The sequence below is a fragment of the Trichechus manatus genome, unplaced genomic scaffold (genome assembly GCF_000243295.1).
Source record: "Trichechus manatus latirostris isolate Lorelei unplaced genomic scaffold, TriManLat1.0 scaffold00059, whole genome shotgun sequence".
NCBI lineage: Eukaryota > Metazoa > Chordata > Mammalia > Sirenia > Trichechidae > Trichechus > Trichechus manatus.
Window position 1 is genome coordinate 3812723 of NW_004443995.1, and position 21416 is coordinate 3834138.

At 36.9% G+C, this 21416-nt stretch overlaps 1 protein-coding gene across 16 annotated transcripts in view; it reads right to left on the minus strand.

Annotated features, from left to right (window-relative positions):
- The window catches only part of ARFIP1 (ADP ribosylation factor interacting protein 1), a 196797-nt gene that overhangs the window by 114892 nt on the left and 60489 nt on the right, over positions 1–21416 (minus strand). For 11 of the 16 annotated variants that reach the window (XM_004378818.3, XM_004378817.3, XM_023733524.1 and 8 more), the window contains one exon: positions 12321–12422. In XM_004378818.3, coding sequence (XP_004378875.1) covers positions 12321–12413 — 93 coding nt within the window. In that variant the 5' untranslated portion in view covers positions 12414–12422. Of the gene's footprint in view, positions 1–8662; positions 9035–12320; positions 12423–21416 lie in introns of those variants that run through there. The other 5 variants (XM_023733530.1, XM_023733532.1, XM_023733529.1 and 2 more) reach the window with 5 other exon arrangements.

A 21416-nucleotide genomic window follows, 5' to 3' on the forward strand; every position in this document is an offset into this window, starting at 1 on the left:
ATGATAGTGGTCTGGCAGCTAAGTGCAGCACAAAATGATATGGGCTATGTGAGAGAAATCCATGACTTGTGAAACAACACTCAGTATCTTATTAACTTGATGGAAGATTGTTTTTCTTAAAATTCACATTATGTCAGTAATATAATTTAACCTCATAGTTTTCATAAACTTAAAATAAGCCTTCTTTCCATAATCCTTAAATGTTTTCATTTTAAAGCACCTCAATGATAAGGCAGTGCCTAGCTTAGTAACTTTTTAAAATATCCGCTACTTAATTTACTTCTATAGTTTTCAGAATACATTTGAGACAATGAGCCCATTCATGACCAAAAGCACTAAATTCCTAATTTGCGTTTTTATGTTCCTGACACTCAACTCAAAGTTTTTAAGGCTTTGCAAAGTCATCCTTAAACAACTGTACAATAAAGTGCAATAAACCTGAAGTTAACCTTCCACTCAAACTACTAGGATAACACTAAAGTATTCAATAAAGTTCTTAAAAGTAAATTTTCAAGTAATGAAGCTAAAACAAAAAATGCTGAAGCTCAAATAAGTTACATGTTGTCTTAGTTGTTTAGTGCTGCTATAACAGAAATAACACAAGTGGATGGCTTTAACAAAGTGAAATTAATTTTCACACAGTCTAGTAGGCTAGAACTCCAAATTCAGGGCATCAGCTCAGGAGAAGGCTCTGTCGGCTCTCGAGGAAGGTCCCCGGACTAGGAGCTTCTCTGCTCAGGAACCTTGGGTCCAAAGGACATGCTCTGCTCCCGGCACTGCCTTTTTGGTGGTATGAGGTCCCCAACTCTCTGCTTACTTCCCTTTCCTTTTATCTCTTGTAAGGTAAAAGGTGGTGCAGGCCACACCCCAGGGAAACTCCCTTTACGTTGGATCAGGGATGTGATTTTAGTAAGGGTGTTACAATCCCACCCTAATCTTCTTTAATATAAATTACAATGACAAAATGGGGGACAACCACACAATACTCGGAATCATGGCCCAGTTAAATTGATACACACATTTTTTGGGGGACATAATTCAATCCATGACACATGTATATTTTAAATCCTCTTCAAAGCACACTAAATAATATTTGTACTTCCAGCTTCTATAAAGCTGAGAAACCAAAAAACCGTTGCCATTGAGTTGGTTCCAACTCAGAGCAACCCTACAGGACAGAGCAGAACTGCCCCATAGGGTTTCTAAGGAGTGGCTGGTAGATTCAAACCGCTGACCTTTTGCTTAGCAGCCTGAGCTCTTAACCACTGTGCACCAGGGCTCCAAAGCTGAGAAAGGATTTTTATTTTCAACCAAAGTAGTTTGCCTCCATTTTGCATATTTTAGCAGAGATAAGCATATGGATGAGGTTGAAAACATACTTTAGCATGGAAATCTACTTTTGAACTAAAGTCAGTAAAAAATCAACACATAAAGAACACAAAATGTTCAGCAAATTTGCTGTAAAATACACATGCCTAATAAGATATACAATACTATATAAGCAGAACTACCAAAAACCAAACCCGTTGCTGTTGAGTCGCTTCTGACTCACAGCAACCCTATAGGACACAGTGGAACTGCCCCATAGAGTTTCCAAGAAGCAACTGGTAGATTCGAACTGTCAACGTTTTGGTTAGCAGCCAAGCTCCTAACCATTGTGCTACCAGGGCTCCATAAGCAGAACTAGAGAGTTTTTAATCCTTCCGTTACTTAGGAATAGGAGGAGAAACCTTGCATAAAGGAGTGATTTTCAAAGCATATCTGTAACAACCAACAATCTGTAAAAATTCTTCAAATACTCTATAAATTACATGAACTTTCTTTTCTCTTGGTTTCCTTACACTATATTCTCCAGTTTTCCTCCTGGCTATACCTTTAAAAATAGCTTCATTGTTCTTTACTGCTTATGGTTTCTCTACCAGAGAAAGTCCTAAGTCTGACCTCTCTTCCGGACTTGATCTAACTTGTCTCCTTTATCTCCAGTCTTACCATCCCTGCAGTCCATTCTTCAAACTGTGGCCAGAGAAAACTTTCTAAAGTGTGAATCTGACTGAGACACTCCTGTTGTTACACTATTTAGTGGTTCCCCATTGCCTTTAGGTAAAGTCCATGCTCCTCAACCTGGGTTTAAGATTTTGCAGGATCTGGTCCCTACTTACCCTCTAGCCTCATTTCTCATACACATGCCCTCACTTTCTCCACTCTAAACATAGTGAATTTTCAATTCTGTGGTCTTGAGACCAGTCAGGGACAGAAAAGGCCTTAAACGACAAGTTAAGCCAGCTAAAATTTTCTTCTAGAAGAATGGTGCAAACGTTGTTTGCTTCCTCCTCATCTGATCGCTTGTAGCTGTCTTTCAGATCAGCCAATTAGAACTAGAATCCTGGGCATGCGCGGTAAGAGACCAGGTCGACCGTCGGATGGCCTCATCTCATAAGGGATGCCTAGGACCAAAATCACCGGACATACGTCATCCAGCGGTGACGGAGCCCATTTCCGAAGCGAGAAGTCTGTCAACCGCTTCCGAGTCAGAATCCTTCCCTGACCCCTTTTTGAATATATATAAAGTTAATGTATATGTATGACTTTCCCTTTCCCGCATAATATAAAACTGTAACCTAGCCCTTTGTTTGGGGCGAGAGTGCTTTCGGGGAGGATCCCCCCGCCTCTTCTTACTTGCTGCGAGTAATAAACTAGCCTTGCTTTAAATCCGCTTGACTCTTAGTTATTCTTAACGAGAGTACAAGTGGCGAACCCACTGCGTTTGGTAACAGTCTCTCACCTCCTTCAGGTCTTTACAGTTCCCTCTGATAGGAACATTCTTTACCCACCTCCATCTCGCTAGTCATTCTTCAGATCTTGGTTCCAACAGCAATTCCTCAGAGAATCTTTCCATACTCCTCAGATCATGCTATACTAGGCTTAGCACTTCACTTCTCACACAATATTGAAATCAGTCTATATTCTCTCTTGCCCCACCCTGTAAGCTCTCTAAGGGCAGGGAGTCTTATCTTGGTTCCCCTTTGTATTCCTAGCATCTAGCAGAGTGCCTATAACCTCATTTACTAAGAAATTTTCTCTATTTAAACATTTCATCTCATTCTTCAAAATGGATAAAACTTTCCAAAGCCTTTATGTAATATAATTTTTACAGAAATAAACAGACAAATTTATGTTGAATGTTTTATGAATTTTGGTAGCTTAAAATACCCCTCCCCCTTTTTTTAACAGTTAGCTACCCGTAAGGAATATCTGCCAGAAGGAAAGCTATTCTTCAAACAGGCCTTCACATCCCCAGTTCTACAGTAGGCATAATGCAACACCTTAACCTCCTCACAGTGGCCCTTCTACCTCTCTAAAATCATTCTGAGGACAAAGCTGATTATTTTTCAACATCCCATTTATAGAGTGGCTAGAAGGCAAGGTCAGCATTTTCTCAGCTCTGCACTGATACTTCTAAACGATCAGTTCTTAAGTTTTATTTTGGATAACAATCACCTGAGGAGCCTGTTAAAAATACAGACCCTTCCTCTCTGATCCCTGTGATTCTCTTTCAGCCCAACAGTTAGAATTTCAAAGAGCCAGCCAGGTGATTCTGATACAGGTGATCCTTGGTCTACATGCTGAGAAACTGTTGTAGAGAACTACTCCAGACTTGCGCAATACCTCCCTTTCCTTGTGTGCCACCCTACCTCACTGCCCTCTTCCCTACCTCAACATTAGCCTCTAGCCAGTCAATCCCTAATGCTTATTGAGGGTTTTGGCATATCTAGCTTTTGTCATTATCCAGTAATGCCATTAGGTATGCTTTCAGGGAATGATCATATGTTCCATTAGCAATTCCTTCCAGGCTGATATATAAGCTGTCTGAGCTTAAAGTTTTCTCATATCATCAAAAATGCAGTCTATATGCTGTATTTTTTGAATAAAAATTGTAAAATTCTTAAAAGGAAATAAAATCTCTTGCATAAACCTGCCTACCTGTGTTGATGCAGAATGATGGGGTGTAGTAGTAACAATCTGTAAAGGTGTATGACTTTTTTCCTCACTACACATGTAGGAAGGCCTAAAGTCAGTAACTTGATTCAGACTTGGGAATTTGTAGTTGGACAAATTGAGAGCAGATGAAAGATATACTAGACTAAGGCCAGTACAACTCAACCTACGCCTTAGTTTCAGATTCCATTAACCACTTTATCTCTACTGCCTTTCATATATCCCTTTCCACTTAGACAACCCAAGCTCCAATGGCCATTTCTTGGACCTTATCACTCAGGAAACAACAACAACTTAAGATTTGGAATCTTACAAGTCTAGTGATTCATTTTATGATCGCGAGCTCGCCCCTACTATATGTTACTGCACCTAATCAAGACAGTCAATCTCTTGATTTATTCATTTCCTCCATTTATCACCCTACATACCCTATCTCCATACATACACACATGTGCGCACACACACTCCCTTCACCCCTCTCATTCATTCAACAAACATTTAACGAGAACTTAAATACCACTATCTTTCTGGAGTTCACTGCCTACCCTCTTGGCAACCTCACTCCCTCCCTCAGACTAGACTCTAAGTAGTAATGCAGTTAGATAACAATAAAATTATGTATCAATTTGCATCAATGAAATGTTGAATTCATTCAAAGACTATCACTGTGAAAATACTTGTTTTATGTATCTACATTCAAAATAATTCTTTCTAGAAATTCAAAAAACTTATTGTAGCATTTGTTTATAAATACGGGCAAGCTCTATAGATTGTATAAGATAGGTAAGGTTTCAGCCTTTCATTAGAAATTTTATATATATATATATTCACAATTTTCAATAGGAATCCCAACCTACAATTAATTAAATGTATGTATATATAATAAACACATACATTTTAAAAACTTAATTTGTGGTACTAGTACTGAGAGTACTATATATGAAAAGTAAATATTAAAATGAAGCTAAGATTTGTATGGGTTAACCAATCCTTGAAAAAGATTTGTCATAACTCGAAAAGCATCCACAACAAATAATGCTAAAAGCGACCTTCTGAAAGAGTCTCTATCAAATCAATGTCGCCACTGACAGAGTTACTGAATTTTTAAAATGTGAGTAATGCAGAAACTTTATATATTGTATTGCTACATAGTATGGAGGAGATCCTGGGTGGCACAAATGGTTAAGTAATCAACTACTAGCCTAGAGGCTGGCTGTTTTGAACCCGCCCAGAGGCACCTTGGAAGACATTCCTGGAATTCTGTTTCCAAACAGTCACAACCTTGAAAACCCTATGGAATGGTTCTACTCTGCACCCCCTGGGTCGCCACGAGTTAGATCTGACTCGACGGCAACTAACAACAACAACAACAACAACATATAGTATGAAGGCAAACTATCAACACAAGCTATTCAAGCTCTAAAGTAGGATGGTTGAAGTAGAAAATATGTTGAAGTCTTTATACTGGAATTCATTCCTTCATTGAGCACATAGGTTATGCTGTGTGCACAGGCCACTAGAGTCTGTTACTCCAAACTGATAAGTAGAGGGAAAGGAAGAAACTATAAAGTAACAGTAACAACAAAAATCACATACACACAAACCCAAACAATCACAGCAGCAATACATGCAGGGAAATTAAGGACACAAAATTGATCAAATATAAGATTACAGTATCTCTTCCTTGTGGTTCCACAAAAATCGAGAAACCTTGACTCTAGCTCTGGCTCTGACACACAGCCATTCATTCACCAAACATTTATGGAAAGTTTCTGTTATCTACTTTGGGCCAGGCACTCTTGCCTAGCCCTAGAAAAAAGACAATAAATGAGAGAATTCTTGCCCTTGCTGCAGTTATAGCCAAATCACATAAGCTTTTGGTATAGCTATTTAATACTGGGTAATTCCATCACACCATCACCTGTCTGTCACTTTTCTGTACTGTAGTGGTATGCATGTTTCCCTGATACTGGAAGCTATGCCACCAGTATTTCAATTATCAGCAGGATCACTCATGGTGGTCAGGTCTCAGCAGAGCTTCCAGACTAAGACAGGCTAGGAAGAAAGGCCTGGTGATCTACTTCTGAAAATTAGCCAATGAAAACCATATGGATCACAGAATACTGTCTGAGACTTTGACTTACTCTGCACGTGTCATCAGGAGGGACCAATCTCTGGAGAAAGACATCATGTTTGAGAAATAGAGGGCCAGAGAAAATAAGGAAAACCCTCAATGAGCTGGACTAACACGATGGATGCGAAAATGGACTCAAACACCACAACGCTCATGAAGATGGTGCAGGACTGGGCAACATTTTGTTCTGTCATACAAAAGGCTGCCAGGAGTCAGAGCTGACTTCAGTATAATAATTCAACCACAACCTCAAGGGTGCTTCTCCTCAGCTGTAAAACAGTGAAACTTGGAGATCTCTAAGGTACTCCTCCTGAACTATCCTATGATTTAACTCAACACCTGTGGACCAGGTAGGTCTCAGGCAGTCCTAAACCACCTAAAATTGGAGGCAAAATTTGGTATTTTGGTGTACGTGTACATTTTTCTAGAGAAAGAGCCTATTGGTAGAAAAACACCTAAGTTAAGGATTTTTGTTTTGGGCCTTCCACAGAAAAAGTTTCATGTTAGCTATGTTTAATGAGGTAATTTCTCTAAATTTGCCAACTATAACTTATTTCACAAGAAGTTCTAACCATATAGAGCTAATATTTGCTTTTTCTCTTTAACTCATGGAAGGAGTTTCAAACTTCCAACCGAATACTTTAACCAGCACCTTAACAGCATTCATTATAAACAATATGCAGCTTACAAATAAAAAAATAATTTGTATAATTTAGAGATCAAGCTTTTCTAATTTTTAAAAAGCAAGATTTTTTTTATATAAAGCAGAAATATTTTTGCTGTAAGAAAACTGAGAAAATACTAAGATGATTATCCAAAACTCTCTACATCTAGCTGTTGTCCTTACCTTAATAAAAAGAGTAACAAACCTAGAAGCATTAACACAACCAATATAAGGCAATGACTACACTGCTGGTAGGGATTTCTAGAATGAGTTCTGCCATTATAACCTCTATATGAATGTGAATGTTGAGTATGAGTCTAACCAGGGCCTCTCTCAGGACTGAGTAAGAAAGGAAATCAAATGAAAAATCAAACATCTGCAATGAGAAACAAAAAAAAAAGGGAACAAAAACATTTAGTTTCACTGCCTGTGCCACAGTGACACCAGCTGGCCAACTAAGTTATAACAACTGAATAAGCTACCACCTTAATTTTATAAGGGGCCCTGCTGGCACAGTGGTTAAGAGCTCGGTTGTTAACCAAAAGGTCAGCTGTTTGAATCCACCAACGGCTCCTCGGAAACGCTATTGAGACAGTTCTACTCTGTTATATAGGGTTGCTATGAGTTGGAATCAACTCGATGGCAACGGGTTTGGTTTGGTTGCCTTTATAGTTTTTAAAGAGCATTATGTAGTATGCATTTAATAAGAGCCATTATAAAATTTTAAACAACAAATAGCTGTAAGAGGGAGATAGTATATAAGTACTTCAGAAAACTCTGATTATGTTCCAGTTTTGCATATGAAAGCTCTTTAGTAATGTATAAAACAGTCTAATCCTAAGTAATAAATTTCAACACTTATATTCCGTATGAAATTTTACCTATAGTAAAATATAAACATGAATTTGAGATCAAACAAATTATGCCAAAAATTAGGTAAACATAAACATATACCTAATAGATCTTCAGTGCAATTTATTCAAAACAGTCAAAAGATGCTTCTGAAATACTGCTTTCACTCACAGCAAAGGGAGCACAAGGCTAATCTTTACTTTCATTAAAGAACATTAAACATGTAAGAGACTCTCATGACGCTTATATTTTTAGTAAGAGCATGTACCAAAAGAAAAAATTAAGTTAGACTGATTTAGGGAGGTGAAGGGGGGTACACTGGTAGAAGTGGATTACTGCTTCTAAGGAGCCCTGCCTGCTGGTATAGTTCACAGCCAATAACGGAGGCCTCCAAGATAACGCCTCCTTTTTTCCTCCTGTATGTCCCAATAGAAAGTGAAATAACATTGCAGGGGAATTGCCAATAGAAGAATCTGATATTAACCAACAAATAACCTTAGAAAGCAGTAAGTTATTGGCTTTCACTGCATAAGCAAAGAACTCATACTGTGATATATTATGGTCTAATTCACCTTACTCTATAATTTTTTTTTTTTTACTCTAAAGCCAGTTAAAATTTGAAAGGATGAGAAAAAAACTTTTTTTCAGTGGCACTTCAAGGCAAATATAGGTTCTTAACTAAAGACTCACGAATGGGATTAAGGTACAACACAACTTTGAAGAAAAACAAAGCTGGAGGTATCAAGGTTACAGCTAATATTGATTCCAGTCTTAATATAAAAACTAAACCAAACCCGTTGCTGTTGAGTTGATTCCAACTCATAGTGACCCTATAGGACAGAGCAGAACTGCCCCATGGGGTTTCCAAGGAGCAGGTGGTGGGTTGGAACGGCTGACCTTTTGGTTAGCAGCCAAACTCTTATAGTAAGTAATTAAGATAGTGCGGTATTATGAGTAGACAAAAAGACCAAGAAATAAAACAGAGTCCAAAAATAGACTCACACATATATGATCACCTGATTAACAGCAAAGGCTCCCAGTGGAGAAAGGATAGTCTTCTCAATAAATGGTGCTGGGTCAATTGAATATCCACAGAAGAAAAAAATGAACCTTGATCCCTACTTCACATCATACACAAAAATCAATTCAAGATGGACCACATATCTAAGTGTGAGAAGTAAAACAATCAACAATAAAACTTTTAGAAGAAAACAATATCTTTATGATAGTAAGGTAGGCAAAGATTTCTTAAACAGCACAAAAATCACTAACTATAAAAGAAAACACTGATAAATTGGACTTCATTAAAATTAGCACTTTTGTTCATAAAAAGATGCCATTAACAGAGTGCAAAAGCAAGTCACAGACTGGAAGAAGATATGTACAAGACATATCCAAACAACTGACTTACATCTAGAATATATAAAGACTTCCTATAAATGAATTAGAAAAAGGCATACGATCTACCAGAAAAATGGGTAAAAGACTTGAAAAGGCACTTCACAAAAGAAAATATCCAAATGATATTTGTAAGTAAGAATATGAAAAGGCGCTCAACATCATTAGTCATTAGGAAAAGCATATTAAAATCACAATGAGATACCATTATGCCTTCATTGGCTAAAATTAAAAGGTGTGACAATACCTGGAGTTGGTAAGGATGTGGAACAACCAGAACTCTTATTTGTTGCTGGTGGGATTGTCAACTAGTTCAACAAGTTTGAAAACCAAACACACATATATCCCACAGCCTACCACACAGAAATAGGTGATCATGTACATCAAAAGACCTGTACAAGAAGGTTATAGCAGCTTTATTTGTAATAGTCATGGGCTGGAAACAATCTAGGTATTCATCAACTGAAGAACGGATATATAAATTGTGGTATATTAACGCCATGAAAAAGAATGAAACACTTATATAGGCAATAATCTGAATCTCAGGCATAATGTTTAATGAAAGCCAGCCAAAAAAAGAGTACATACTGTATGATTCCATTTATATGTAGTTCAGGAACAGTCAAATGCCATCTATGACAATAGAGTTAGAATAGTAGTGGTACCCTGGGAGGTGGGATATCTAAGGGGGACATGAAGTCATCTTCTGAGGTCTTAGAGAAGTTCCACATCTTGTTCTGGGTGGTGGTTCCACTGAACTATATACTTAAGATTTACGCTTGTTACTATGTGTAAGCCATATCTCAATAAAAAAGAACAACAACAAAGAATGCTTAAGGGGGCAAGTGAATTCCCTAAAACTGAATGTAACATTTTGTATGTACTATATTTTTCTTGGACAAAGGTCCTTAGCTTTTATCAGATGATTCATTAGAATACCAACTCCCTGATGGAAGGTATTTTTGTTCCCTGCCTTATCCACAGTGCCTGGCACACAGCAGACACTCAATAAATATTTGCAGAATAAATTTGCTAAAGGAGCTGTTACCAAAAGTAAGATGAAGAAATTATTAACTAAAATCTTGGTATAATGCGTATTTGAACTAACAGAAGCTTATACAGTAAATGGTAGACTGCAGTGATGTTGAGTTTCTTTACTATGAAGGTGTGTCTTAGTGTTTTCAAACATTAGAAAGACCAAAATCTGAAGTGAAAATATTCTTTTTTATACTCAGAATTTAAGAGTCTTTTATGAGTCACTCTATATTGGCCTATTTATTGTTGCTGTTAGCTGCCTTCAAGCAGGCTTCTGACTCATAGCCATCCCGTGTACAATGGAACAAAACACTGCCTGGTCCTGCGCCATCCCCACAATCAGTTGCAGACTGGACCATTATGATCCATAAGGTTTTCATTAGCTCATTTACAGAAGTAGATCACCAGGCCTTTCCTCTTAGTTTGTCTTAGTCTGGAAGCTTTGAAACCTGTTCAACACCGATAGCAACGTGCAAGCTTCCACTGACAGATTAGAGGAGGCTGTGCATGAGGTACACTTGCTGGGAATTAAACCTGGGTCTCCCACATGAGAGGCCAGAATTCCACCAATGAACCACCAATGCCTTCATACTGGCCCATAAACAAATAAACAAAAAAACACAAACTCATTGTTATCAAGTCGATTGGGACTCATGGAGACCCCACATGTTACAGGGTAGAACTGCTCCATAGGGTTTTCTTAGCCATAATCTTTGTGGAAGCAGATCACCAAGCCTTTCCTCCATGACACCACTGGGTGGGTTAGAATTGTCAATCTTTAGGTTAGCAGATGTTCACAAACTGCATGCGCCACCCAGGGGCTTTATATTTTGACCCATAGGTGCTGAAAAACCAAGCTGTTGTTGTCAGGTGCCGCCAAGTCGATTTCAACTCGTAGCAACCCCACGTGACAGAGTAGAACTGCCCCACAAGGTTTTCTAGACTGTAATCTTTACGGGAGTACATCACCAAGTTTTTCTCCCACAGAGTAACTGGGTAGGTTAATGTACTTAAAATAAACAAACCTCAAGTCCCTTTCAAAAGACTGTTGAGGCAAAAATAAATGAAATTCAATGGAATTTTTAAACATAAATTGAAATGATTAAACAGTGGCTCTCAACCGGGGGCGAGTTTGCTCCACCACCCCACCCCCCACGCTGCGTGAAACATTTAGCAACGTCTGAGGACATTTTTAGTTGTCACACTGCAGGGTGTTACTGGTATCTAGTGGAAAGAGGCCAAGAATGCTGCTAACCATCCTACAATGCACAGACCAGCCTCCCACAACAAAGGATTATCTGGCCCAAAATGGCAATAGTAACTAAGCTAACAACTTCTATTAAATTAAGGAATTTTATTCTTAAACATACACAGTTTTTTAAAAAGTTCTAATTAAACTGTAAAATAATTCAAGTACCTTTCAACTGCTACTTTTTCAAGAATATGAAAACTATTATCTTTAAGCTATTTAAAGGTGTATGCATGTATCAAATGCCATGAAAAGGTGATGTTTAATGTAAATATCTCCAGAAATAATCATCACTATTACTTTTAAGACTATATTGGGCATATCATTTATCTCATTTAATATTAATATCCCCATTAAACTAAGTATGAGTCTCATTATAGAGATTAGAAAATATATACTACAAGAGAAGAAATACCTGCCCAGATTACACAGCTAAAAATGGCACAGCTGAAATTGAACCCAGATTATCTTGAAACCCATGCTGTTTCCATTAAATAGCACTAAATTTAAATTTCAACTGAGAGGCCGATAAAAATTAAAAACACTCCAAGTTTCACTTCCCACTGAGTCACGTATGCCACTTTAGCACAGGAATAGGAGAAACCTACCTAGGAATTATATATTAAGGACATTTAGATAAGAGATTAGACAATGTCAATTATTAATAGGATAATCTATAGTTAATATTTTGTCTTATCACATAAAAAAGTAGTTTTATAAAATTATATGCCAAAGACACGGGACACATTCTTGTTCTGGTCATAAAAGAGAACCACCGATAACACCAAAATCTACTTGCTTACTGTGCTGGAGCTTAATCCTGTCAAATCAGTAACATGGCTGGCCTTGTCATCCTTATGTGATAACATTATATTCCTGGTGATTCAGTCACTCTTAGAAAATATCTTTATATTAAACTTTGTTACTTTCACGTCAACATTTAAGAGCTTATCACGATTCTTTACATTAAGAGAAAGAAAAAATGTTCTTACCCTATTAAAGCCATGTTCATGAGATTCATCAAGCTCTCCATTACTAGTCACTGGTATTTCTGCTGCTGAATTTTTGGGAGATTCTTGAGCCATGACAGACTCCTATAAAATGAAAAACAGAAATAAAGTCATAAATAATACCAAATCACAACAGGCAAGTATTCAAAAGACTCATATGCATGTTTATAGCAATTGTAAGCCATAATTTTAGCATTTTTTTAAATTTTCAACCTATCTAATACTTAAAAGATAAAAATGATACTAATATAATTAAAAATTCATCTGGCTTTTTAAAATGCACTCAACTTAAATTTCTTGATTAAAAATGAGCTGCTTATTGTAGGTACTAGGGGGCAAAATCCTTGCCTCTGAAACAGTGCTATGATAGGCTGCATGTACAACTGCAAAAAATATCACAGAAATCCAAGTTTGGTAACTAAAGCAGCTTTACTTTTCCTGTTTTAGAGAATGGGCTTCTAAGTCAGCTTTTGTCTAAAGAAAAGTTTCCCTGATATAATAAACATATATATTTTTTAATCTCTATAATAGGAAAATTAACTCTTACACTCTGGCTTTACAGTTCTAAAACAATTCTTAAAACCACATTCCTTGATTTTATAACCATGGAAAATATAAATTTTTCAGAAACTAAATATGGTTAATCAATAACAGACCATCAAGAGTGACATTAGTGAAACAGTGAGGTATGTAGCTCCAAGGTTCTAAACCTCCACAGACATACCAAAAAATTTAGCAGAAACTGTCAGAAGCAACTTTGTCAGAACTCTGGAAAACAGTCAAAGGTTTACAGCAATCAAGTGAATGCTGAATCAAGAAAAAGGCAACTTAAAAACAGCAGGAAAGTTTTGTGGCATTTTTACTTGCCCCTGTTCCACCCTGCTCCCTGGCTTAACAGTGATCTTGAAGAGAACAGCCTGTGTTCCCAGTGTAGGACCCTGGTCCCTGGTTCCACAGACAGCAGAACAGACCTTACACTTAAAGAATTGTGTTTGTCTCTTTGACCTGTCTGGGCCTACCTGAAGAAGAAACAAAGCATCTGCCATTGTGTCACCTAACTCAGAATTTTATCAGGGCATTTCTTGAAAACATCTTAAGGCAAATGAACCCAATGCTGCCTGGAGCAAAAGATTACAGCTGAGGTAAACAATAGACATATGGAAAGGCTGGAAGGAAAAGCTGAAGAGAGTTCTTTTGGGAAATTAGAAAACTGAAAAGTGTCCATGTATCTTGGGGAATTTAGAAAGCCACACACATGCTCAGGGCAGGATGCAAGCTCAGAAAGACCTGAGATGGCCCTAAGCTTTCACCTCTGGACTATCTTTACAAGAGCACACAAGAGGAAGACAAGGCTAATGCAGAGTTATAAATGGCCTGGCTAAGCAATGAAAGAGTGTCCCAACACAGAGGCAATCTGCAAAGACTGGGAGAGGTCTTTTTCCTCCATCCTCTCCATCCCTTCCTCTTCTCTCCCATTTCGCCCTCTCTATTGCTCTTTCTTTTCTTCCTTTCTTCAATTTTTTTCTCCAGTCACTGAAGGAAATCTCTATCGAAACACTAGCTAACAAAAAGCTAACGAAACAAAGACGGCAGGGACAACACATGACAAAAAATACAGGCTTTACAAAAATAGTTTAAAAAAAAATCACAAAACAAACAGCTACAACTCACAGCAAGCAACAAAAACAAACCATGAGGAGAGGGAAGAATCTGATGCCCAGAATTACCATATTACCATTTTTTAAGTGTCTGGTTTTCAACCAAAAATTATAAAGTATGCATGCAAAGAAACAAGAAAATATGGTCTATTTACAAAAGAAATTAACAGAAACAGTCTCTGAGGAAACACAGACACTGGACTTATTAGACAAAAATTCTAAATCACCTGTCTTAAATACGCTCAAAGAGTTAAAGGAAACCATAGACAAAAGCTAAAGAAAACCAGGAGAATAATGCTCAACACAGACTATCAATAAGAAGTTAAAGATTATAAAAAGTAATTAACAGCAATTCTGGAGCTGAAAAGTGCAATAACTGAAATAGAAAATTCACTACAGGGTTCCAAGTGTAGATTTGGGCAGGTAGCAGGAAGAACCAGTGAACTTGAAGAAAAGTCAATTGGTTTGAGGACCAGAAAGCAAAAAGAATAAAGGAAAATGAACAAAGCCTAAGAACCTGTGGGACACTGTCAAGCTTACCAATACATGCATAATGGGAGTCCAAAAGGAGAGGAGAGAAAAGGGCTATAAAATTCCCAAATCTGATGAAACACATGAATCCAAAAAGCTCAACGAACTCCAAGAAGGATAAATTCAAAGAAATCCACAATAAGACATATTATAATCAAATTGTCAAAAGCCAAAGAGGGAATCTTAAAAGCATCAAATTAAGAAACTTCAGAGTAAGCAAATTAAACAACTTATTCCATCTCTCATAGAGAATAGATGCCCCTCTCTCCTCCTGTTTTTTAACCAGTATTGGTTTAAAAGTATTATATCCTCCTTTTCTCTCTCTCTCTCTCTCACACACACACACAGACACTAACATACATACACACAACAATGTCCACTAGAATAAAGGCCTTGATGGCAATATATGTTAAAAACTGAATTAATACCTAACAATGTATATTCTATTTAATGCTCAGACCCAAATCTTGTTACTGTCCCTGATACCTCCTTGCACTGAATCACAAACACAGACTGAACTAAAATAAACGAATGAGTGAATGAAGAAATGAGTGTGTATGTGTGTGTGTGTGTGTGTAACCTATAGACCAGAATCTACTGCCAAGAACATTATTAAGAGGCTCGTTGATTTTCTCTGGAAGAATTTTTTCAAAAGAGATTACAATAACTAAGATACAGTTGTCATATCTAGCTCAAGCATTACTCCTTTTATTTTTAAGGGGTTAAGGAACAGTGGAAGGCTAAAACTTTTCAAAGAAAAAAATGCACTATATTTTAATAATTCTTACCAGAGGATTATTATAGGCTAGGTTGTGCCACTGAAAGCGAGCATTAAATGCAAATATTTTTGTGGACTAGTATCTACTTGTATGAAACATAAAAAAGGCTTATTGAAATGTAAGAATATATACTGGATGACACTCAACAACACTTTTATTATTGTGTGTTTGTATATCATTTAGTATAGATAGAAGACACCACTGTCAACTGTATGGAGTTAGGACTAAAATAATCTGCTCAACCCTATACCTCATTTTTACTCAAATAAAGTATGTAATATACATATTTTTTGCCAACTGTGCCATCCCCCCAAGAGGTATGTTTGTAAGCACACTATGCTAATTTTTTTTACATGTTACTGTAAAAATATTAGCATAGTGCACTTACGAACATACTTCAACGTGGGAGGGCATGGTTGGCAAAAGTATAACATGCATTATTTGCATAAAAATATGGTATAAACCAGCAATTCTCAAAATTTTTGCTCTCAGGACTCCTTTACATTCTTAAAAATCATTAAGGATTCCAAAGAGTTTTTGTTTAGGTGGGTTATATATCTAGTAATATCTATTGTACTAAAAATAAATGCTGAGAATTAAAAAATATTATTAATCCAGTTGAAAAAAAACAACTGTAAATCTACTACATGTTAACAAAATAACAGTTTTTTATAAAAATAAGTATATTCTAAAACAATAAAAACAGTGAAAAGAGTAGCATGGTTTTAAATTTTTGCAAATTTCTTTAATGTCTGTCTTTATCAGAAGACAGCTGGCTTCTCATATCAGCTTCTGTTGTAGTATGTTGTTTTGGTAGAAGCACATGAAGAAAACCTGGCTTTATATGGCTATGGCCTTTTCAGATAATTGTGGATAGTCTTCTTTGATATCATACCAAAACTTGACAAGTAGTAGTTTCTTAAATCAAGCAAATGGGAAGTCTAGAACTGAAAACTACAATTTTTCAAAACAACAACAAAAATCACTGGATGGACTTAATAGCCAAAGGGAAATGACAGAGGAAAGACTAAGTAGACCCAAACTAAATTAATAGGTGGTGTAATGGTTAAGAGCTACAGATGCTAATCAAAAGGTCGGCAGTTCAAATCCACTAGGCGCTCCTTGGAAACTCTATGGGGCAGTTCTACTCTGTCCTATACGGTCACTATGAGTCAGAATTGACTCGACGGCAGTGAGGTTTTTTTTTTATCCAAGGTGAAGTGGTTAAGCATTTGGCTGCTAACCTGCTAACCAAAAGGTCCGCAGTCCGAATCCACCAGCCACTCCTTGGAAACCCCATGAGGCAGTTCTACTCTGTCCTACAGGGTCGCTATGAGTCGGAATCGGCTTGACGGCAATAGGTTTGGTTTTTGGTTTATCCAAGGTGAAGAACAGAGAAGGAAGATGGGAAAGAAACTATCCACGTACAATTGTATATGTAGTGAAAATATCCTTCAAAAACACTATCAACCACCTTGACTGATATTTATAAAACACTCTTGTGAATTGAGTTCTGGCCCCCAGAATATGTGCTAGAATCCTGACCCCTCTACCTCTCGATGTAATCTAATCTAATGTAATATAATCACCTTCCATAATGCAATCTAATTTAATGTAATCAATCCATTGAAGTCATGCTAGCGTGGGGTGGATCCTAAACCTAATCATTTCTGAGTTACATAAAGAACAGCATATATACAGAGATAGGCATGCAGACACTGGGGGGAAGACAGACGCTATCTGATGACAATGGAGGCAGAAGAATTTACAAGCCCAGGAACTCCAAGGACAGCAAGCTACTAGAAGCTGATACAGACAAAGAAGGACCTCCTCCAAAGCCACACTCTGAATTTGGACTTCTAGCCTCCTGAACTATGAGAAAATAGATTTCTGGTCTTTAAAGCCACCCACATGTGGTATTTCTGTTACAGCAGCACAAGGAAACTACAACAGATATTAAACCCAAGAGTGGCAGAATACACATTCTTTTCATGTGCACATGATACACTTTCCATGATATGTTGAGCCATAAAACAAGTCTCAATAAATTTTAAAAGATCAAAATCATATAGAATACATTCTCCGACCATAATGTAATTCTATTACAATTACAATAAGATTTCCAAGAAAATCCCCCAAATTTGAAAATTAAACAACACACTTCTAAATAATCATTAAGTCAAAGAAAAAAATCATAAGAGAGAAAATATTATAATGAAAACACAACATATCAATATTTGTAGGATGCAGATAAAGCAATGCTTAGAGATAAATTATAGCTTTAAATGATTATAATAGACTAAAGGTCTTAAATCAATGATCTTTGAGGACCAGAAAATAGAAGAGCAAATTAAACTCAAAGCAAGCAGAAGGAAGAAAATAATAAAGATAAGAATAAATTCATGGATGGCATGATCCTACATACAGAAAATCCCAAGAGTCTGCAAGAAAACTTCTAGAGTTAATAAAGGAATTTAGCAAAGTTGCAGGGTACAAGGTCAACAAACAAAAATCAGTTGGGTTTGTATATACTAGCGATGAGAAATCTGAAAGGAAAACGAGGGAAATGATTCCATTTACAGTAACATCAAAGAGAATAAAACACCTAGGATTAAATTTAACCAGGGATGTAAGGGACTTATACAATGAAAATTATAAAACACTGCTGAAAGAGATTAAAGAAGACTTAAATAAATGGAAAGATGTTCCATGTTCATAGACTGGAAGACTGAATATTGTTAACATGTCAATACTACCCAAAGCAACATATAGATTCAATGCAATCCCAATCAAAATTCCAACAGCCTTTTTTACAGAAATTCAGTCTTAACCACTGTGCTACCAGGGCTCTAGAACTACCATATGACCCAGCAATTCCACTCCTAGGTATACACCAAAAGACTTGAAAGCAGAGACTCAAACAGAGACTTGCATACCAACATTCACTGCGGCACTATTCACAATAGCCAAAAGGTGGACACAATCTAAATACCCATCAACAGATGAATGGACAAACAAAATGTGGTACATACATACAATGGAATACTAATCAGTAAGAGAAATGAAGTACTGATACATGCTACAATACAGACAGAGCTTGAAGACATTATGCTGAGTGAAATAAGTCAATCACAAAGGATAAATATTGTATGACTTCACTTATATAAAAAGACGAGAACAGGCAAATGTATAGAGACCAGTTTATTAGTGGTTACCAAACGCAGGAGCGAGGGGAAAAGGGGGGGGTTATTGCTTATGGAGTACTGAGTTTCAGTTTATGGTGATGGAAAAATCATACCGATTAAGGGTAGGGTTGTAATGATTGTAATTGCCGTCAAGAAGTTGTATACCTATAAAAAGTTGAATTGGAGAAGTTGCATGATACATTTACAAAAAAAAAAGTAGATGTTGAGACTGCTTATGTACAACCAAACACCTCACGGGATTTGGTTCATTGGTGTGGAGGTTTAGGGTCATGGTTTCATGGGACATTCCAGTTAACTGGCCTAATAATGTGTTTAGTGCTTCTGTTCTACCTCCTAGTTTACTGCCTACTGCCTAGAGTCTTAAAAGCTTGGAAGTGGCCATCTAAGGCACAACAACTGGTATCTACTCACCTGTAGCAACAGAAGGAGAGTCAGGAATAGTAGGTGGAAATGGAATGTGCGGCTGTTTGCCTCCATGAACAGCTGCCCCATTTGCCATGAGACCAGAACTGGGTGGTGCCCATATACCATTACTGAATATTTTGATCAAAGTGGGTAAAATGCAGAACAGAATTTCAAATTCTCATGGAATCTAGACTTTCTGGAGCCACAGAGGCTGGAAGAGCTGCCAAAACTATTGCCCTGAGATAATCTTTAAACCTTAAACTATTCTCTGTAGTCTTCTTAAAACCAAACATTAGTGTAGCTTAACTAGTAAAGAATGTCTGCCTTGAGCTTTGTGCTCTTTTAAGATCTATCTAAATGGGTTCAAACAGACAACAGCAACTCAAAAGATTAGACAGGAAACTTAGGGAGCAATGAGTTTATGTTAATGGGAGAGGAACAACGCAGAAAAGAAGGGTGAAAATGTTTGTATGACTTGAATGTAATCAATGTCAGTGAATTGTGCAGGTGAAAATTGCTGAATTGGTGCATGTTCAATTGTGCATATTCTCAACAATAACAAAAAATAAAATAAATTAAAATTAAAAAAAAGATAAGAGCAAAAATCAATGAGAGCAATAACAGAAAAACTGGCTTTATCCTTCAAAAGCTTAAGCTCATGAGAAACAAAGACAAGCTGATAAATTGTGGCAGATAAAATGAAACAAGATAAATGACAGTTAAATGCAATGTATGATCCTGGACTGGACCCCAAACCAGGAAAAAAAAATCTACAGAGGACATATTAGAACAACTGGGACAACCATGGATTAAATAGTATTGTAACATTATACTTCCTGATTTTGATAAATGTACTGACATTATGTAAGAGAAAATTCCTGTTCTTAGGAATAAAGATGTCTGCAAATCACTTTCAAATGGTTAAAAATAAGAAAAACTATATAGGGAGAGCACAAGTTAAATAGGACAAAATGTGAACAACTGGTGAATCTGGATAAAGAGCTAAAAGAGAGGTTCTGTATGAAATTTTATCAAAATTAAAAATTAAAATAAAAACCTAAAGGAGGCTAGAAAAGTATGCAGGAGCATATCATGCTGAGCTTTAAAATCAGGCTAAGAAGTGTAGACTTCATACTAAAAGGGATGAGGAGAAAGCAGTAGAAGAATCTGATCAACTTATTTCAGAGAACAGTGTGGTGGGAGATTAGGTTGATGGGAAAGAAAGAAAGAAAGACTGGAGGTAGAAAATCTATTTAGGAGGCTATTTTACAGTCCAGGTGAGAAAGAATAAAGATCTGAATTAAGGTAGTGGGAATTGAAAAAAGGTAGACTCAAGAGATATTTAAGACACAGAAGTAGGAGACTTGCAGAGTGAATGGATTGTGGGTGATGAAAAATGAAGAAGAATCTAGGATGATCCCACAGCCCCGAAATCCCAGTTTCTGGCTTGGGAAGATGAAAGTGCCACTCACCAAAGTAGGAAAAGCAGGAGGTGATTTGGCTTGGAAAGGTAAGAGAATAAGTTCAGTTTTAGACATTCTGAATTTGAGAACATTTATGGAGCATCCATGTTCATAGTAAATTAGGAATTTCAAAGTTCAGGTCTACGGGTCCAGATTGAAAACAAAAATCTAGGAGTTATCACTGCAAGGATATGGATGGCATCAACTGATAGAATGGTAAGAGGAGAAGGCAAAGAGCAGCACCCCGTAAAACATGATGCAGACAAACCAAACTTGTTGCTGTTGAGTCGATTTTGACTCACAGCGACCCTACAGGACAGAAACCATGGGGTTTCCAAGGAGCAGCTGGTGGATTCAAACTGCTGACTTCCCGGTATGATGCAGACACAGAGAAAATTGCAGCAATGAAATTATGTATTGCGCTGGTTTATGACTTTAAATAGGAAACAATGTTCTGATAATGAGAAGTATGATGACAGAACTTTGTTTCCTATTTAAAAAGCAACAACCAAATCATGCCCTTTTTCTTTTCTCCCGTTAACTCCAAGTAGATTCTAAGTTCCAAGTTACGTTTAAGGAAAAGATCAAAGCTAAGCAAATAATGTATGTGTCTGTAATACTATTTTTGTGCTAACAGAAAAAGTTCATTTATTTTATAGTGGTTGTTTTCTTTATTCACATGTCGCAGAATGCATATTAAAAACAGAATTGGCCGGGTAATGTAAAGAGAACTGCAAAACCAAAAAAATGAGCAAGGAACTAACCTGAATAAAGAGTTAATATATTCTAAGAGGAAAAAAAGTGAAAGCTGTATACCAGCTTTTTTCAATGGGTCAAAGTTGGGGATAAATTAACATGGTGTATATCTAATAAAGATTTTACGGTTAGTGCTTCATTCTTGACACAGCAAGTTCTGGAATGCTTTATTCCGCTATAGCAATGATTCTCAACCATAGCTGCATCCTAGAACCACCTGGAGAGCTTTTCAAAACTACCAGCCCGCAAAAATCATGATTTAATGATGAGGCTCTAGCAA